We start from the raw sequence: 2,481 nt of genomic DNA, 5'->3' as shown, positions 1-2,481 counted from the left end.
GCTAGCTGCATGCGCTCATTAGTCACATCAAGCACATTCTGCTGGTTTCTTGCTGTAGCAGTTTAACTGCAAAAGTGACATTTAAAGTAGAATCAAATGGACTCCAGCCCAGCAACGTTTGTTTTCCACATCAGGTTTGTGTCGTGTCGTTTGGAACCATGGCGACGCCTCGCCGGCCTCCTGAGCTGGCTTTACACCAGCTCCGTGCATCAAACGCACACAGGAAGCAGCGAGACGGGTGATGGGACCCGCTCTGTGAGCCACGGGCTGTCGACCAGCGACACCCACATGTCTGCACACGCTTGCATCACAGACTGCAACGCTGCTTTCATCCGTCTACAACTTTCATCTTGAACTGTGAGAAAACGCTGGACTTTCTCTTTGCACGCTCGTGTTTGTGGACACGTCCGTTGAGTCGGAGCGACATCACTGTCACCATGAGCACGCAGGTGTGTGTCGCTCACACTTGAATTTCTCGCGCCACGGTAAAGTTTCACTTTACCTTTGCTACTTTTCACATGTCGAACGTGAGGCGTTACTAAAAAACATGTTTCTTTGTGCCTCCACTGAATTTCAGGCAAACTCTTTCTGGCTTTCAGATCTGAAAGGGTCCGGACTACTTCCTGTCGTTAGAAGACGTGCTGCACGTCCTCTGTAATGTGGGCGACCCTTTCACAGTCTTTTGGCCTCTCCTTCCAAGAATGAAAGTTTTTATGGTTTGAAGAGTTTTGGGTAAAGAGCTTTAAGGGTGGATGGACTGGCGATGACATTCCCAGAGGAAATGGTTGTCTCCAGCCCGTGTTCTAACTTCTGAGAAGGAGCCTCCGTCTTACTGAAGCTACACTCCAGGAACGGCATCCCGATGTTCTTCACCTGTCCATCTTTGGTCATCAGACATGGCCGACAGAGCAGCCTGAGGATGGCTCGCCTCATGTCCTTGCTGGTCAGAGTGTAGATGATTGGATTCAGGAGCGAGTTGAACATGGCCACCCCCAGGAAATACTCTGACTTTTTAAGCAGCTGGCACTGACCCGTTGGACAGAAAAAGTCCATGAGAAGGAGGATGAAGAGGGGCAGCCAACAAGCGATGAAGACTCCGAGTACGATGGTCACGGTCTTGAGCAGAGCGACATACTTCTGCGACTTCCTCAATGAGCTCTTCCTCATGCTGTTCTTAAAGCTCACCCGCTGGCGTTGCGTATTCCTGCGAACGATGCTGAACACTCGAGCATAGAGGACCACGATGGCCCAAAGCACCACGGAGAACACAGAAACACTGAACAGAATGTAGCTTTTGGTGTAGAGTGGGAGCACTGTTGAACACTGGCCCAGTTTGTGTATACAGTTCCATCCCAGAACTGGGAGGACCCCCAAAAGCCCCGACAGGGCCCAACTTGCACCAATCAGCGCCAACATACGCCCCTTCTTGGCCCCGTGATATGGACGCATTGTCACCATAGTAACGTGGCGCTCGATTGCAATGGCCAGCAGACTAATGATGGAGGCAGCAAGGGTGATGAAGACCCCTCCCTCCCGTAGGAACCACAGCAGCGGTGTCAGTTTTAAAGTGTTGTGTCCTGACATGAGAATATTGGCCATGTAGGTGATCCCAGCCAGCAGGTCTGACAGAGTCAAGTTCCCCAGCAGGTAATACATGGGCACGTGGAACTTCTTGTTCCTCCAAATGGCGATGAGAACCACAGCGTTCTCCAGGACGATAAGGAGACAGATGACCACAAACACAATGCTCTGAGGTTTCAGCTGGTCACAGTAGCGGTCATTCTGCAGCTTGCCGGTGTAGTTGTAGTGCTTCCAAATGACAGATTTGTCCAGGTACTCACTGAAGAAATCCAGGTAGCTATCAGACAAGGGGGTCGGGGAAGTGGAGGACATCAGTGTAGCGAGCAGAGTCTTTTTAGAAATACAGTCCTCCATCCTGGATGGTGCTTTTCCTCCACTCTGCTGGCAGCTGTAGCTACAAACTCATTTTGTTGGCGTTCGCTTAGCAGCAGGAGCGCAGAAGAATCAAAAACCAACTGAAGGGTTGGATGAAGATGGTCCAGGAGAATCCTGCAGAACTCCTCTAGATGTTTTCTTTGTTGGCACAAGACGATGCTCTTGAGCTCTACCTGGTCTTTAGGTCCAGACACTGAAGAAAGACATAAAAACATGCTGAAAAATACTGCGAAGTAAACGAAGCCCCTAAATGATCATTTCCAGATGTGATCCATGAAACATCAGCAGAAAGTTCAACACGTTTCATCTGAAACAGACGTGCAGCTCTCAAGATGTTTGGCTCAACCCGTAATCTTGAGAAGCCAAACGAGTGATAACTGCAATATTCATCACGAGTCGCAACAGAAAACTAAACGGCAGAAGGATTATTTAATTGATGCAGTTTGCTTAAAGTGAACGTCTGTCAGCAAACAACTGCACTCTGCCACTGCAGACAAATTATATATGTATATATATATATATATA

General features: G+C 49.0%; 1 protein-coding gene across 1 annotated transcript in view; it reads right to left on the bottom strand.

Moving 5' to 3' along the window:
• Window positions 1–326: 326 nt before the first annotated feature.
• The window catches only part of s1pr5b (sphingosine-1-phosphate receptor 5b), a 3,004-nt gene continuing 849 nt past the window's right edge, over window positions 327–2,481 (bottom strand). Inside the window, exon 2 of the mRNA XM_037674407.1 lies at window positions 327–2,149. Within this exon, the coding sequence (XP_037530335.1) occupies window positions 712–1,935 (1,224 nt within the window). The 5' untranslated portion in view covers window positions 1,936–2,149 and the 3' untranslated portion in view covers window positions 327–711. The remainder of the gene's footprint in view (window positions 2,150–2,481) is intronic.

The sequence above is a fragment of the Nematolebias whitei genome, chromosome 3 (genome assembly GCF_014905685.2).
Source record: "Nematolebias whitei isolate Nwh7 chromosome 3, NemWhi1, whole genome shotgun sequence".
In the NCBI taxonomy this organism is placed as follows: domain Eukaryota; kingdom Metazoa; phylum Chordata; class Actinopteri; order Cyprinodontiformes; family Rivulidae; genus Nematolebias; species Nematolebias whitei.
The sequence above is the reverse complement of the archived record's forward strand: the minus strand, read 5'-3'. Positions and strand labels throughout refer to the sequence as shown.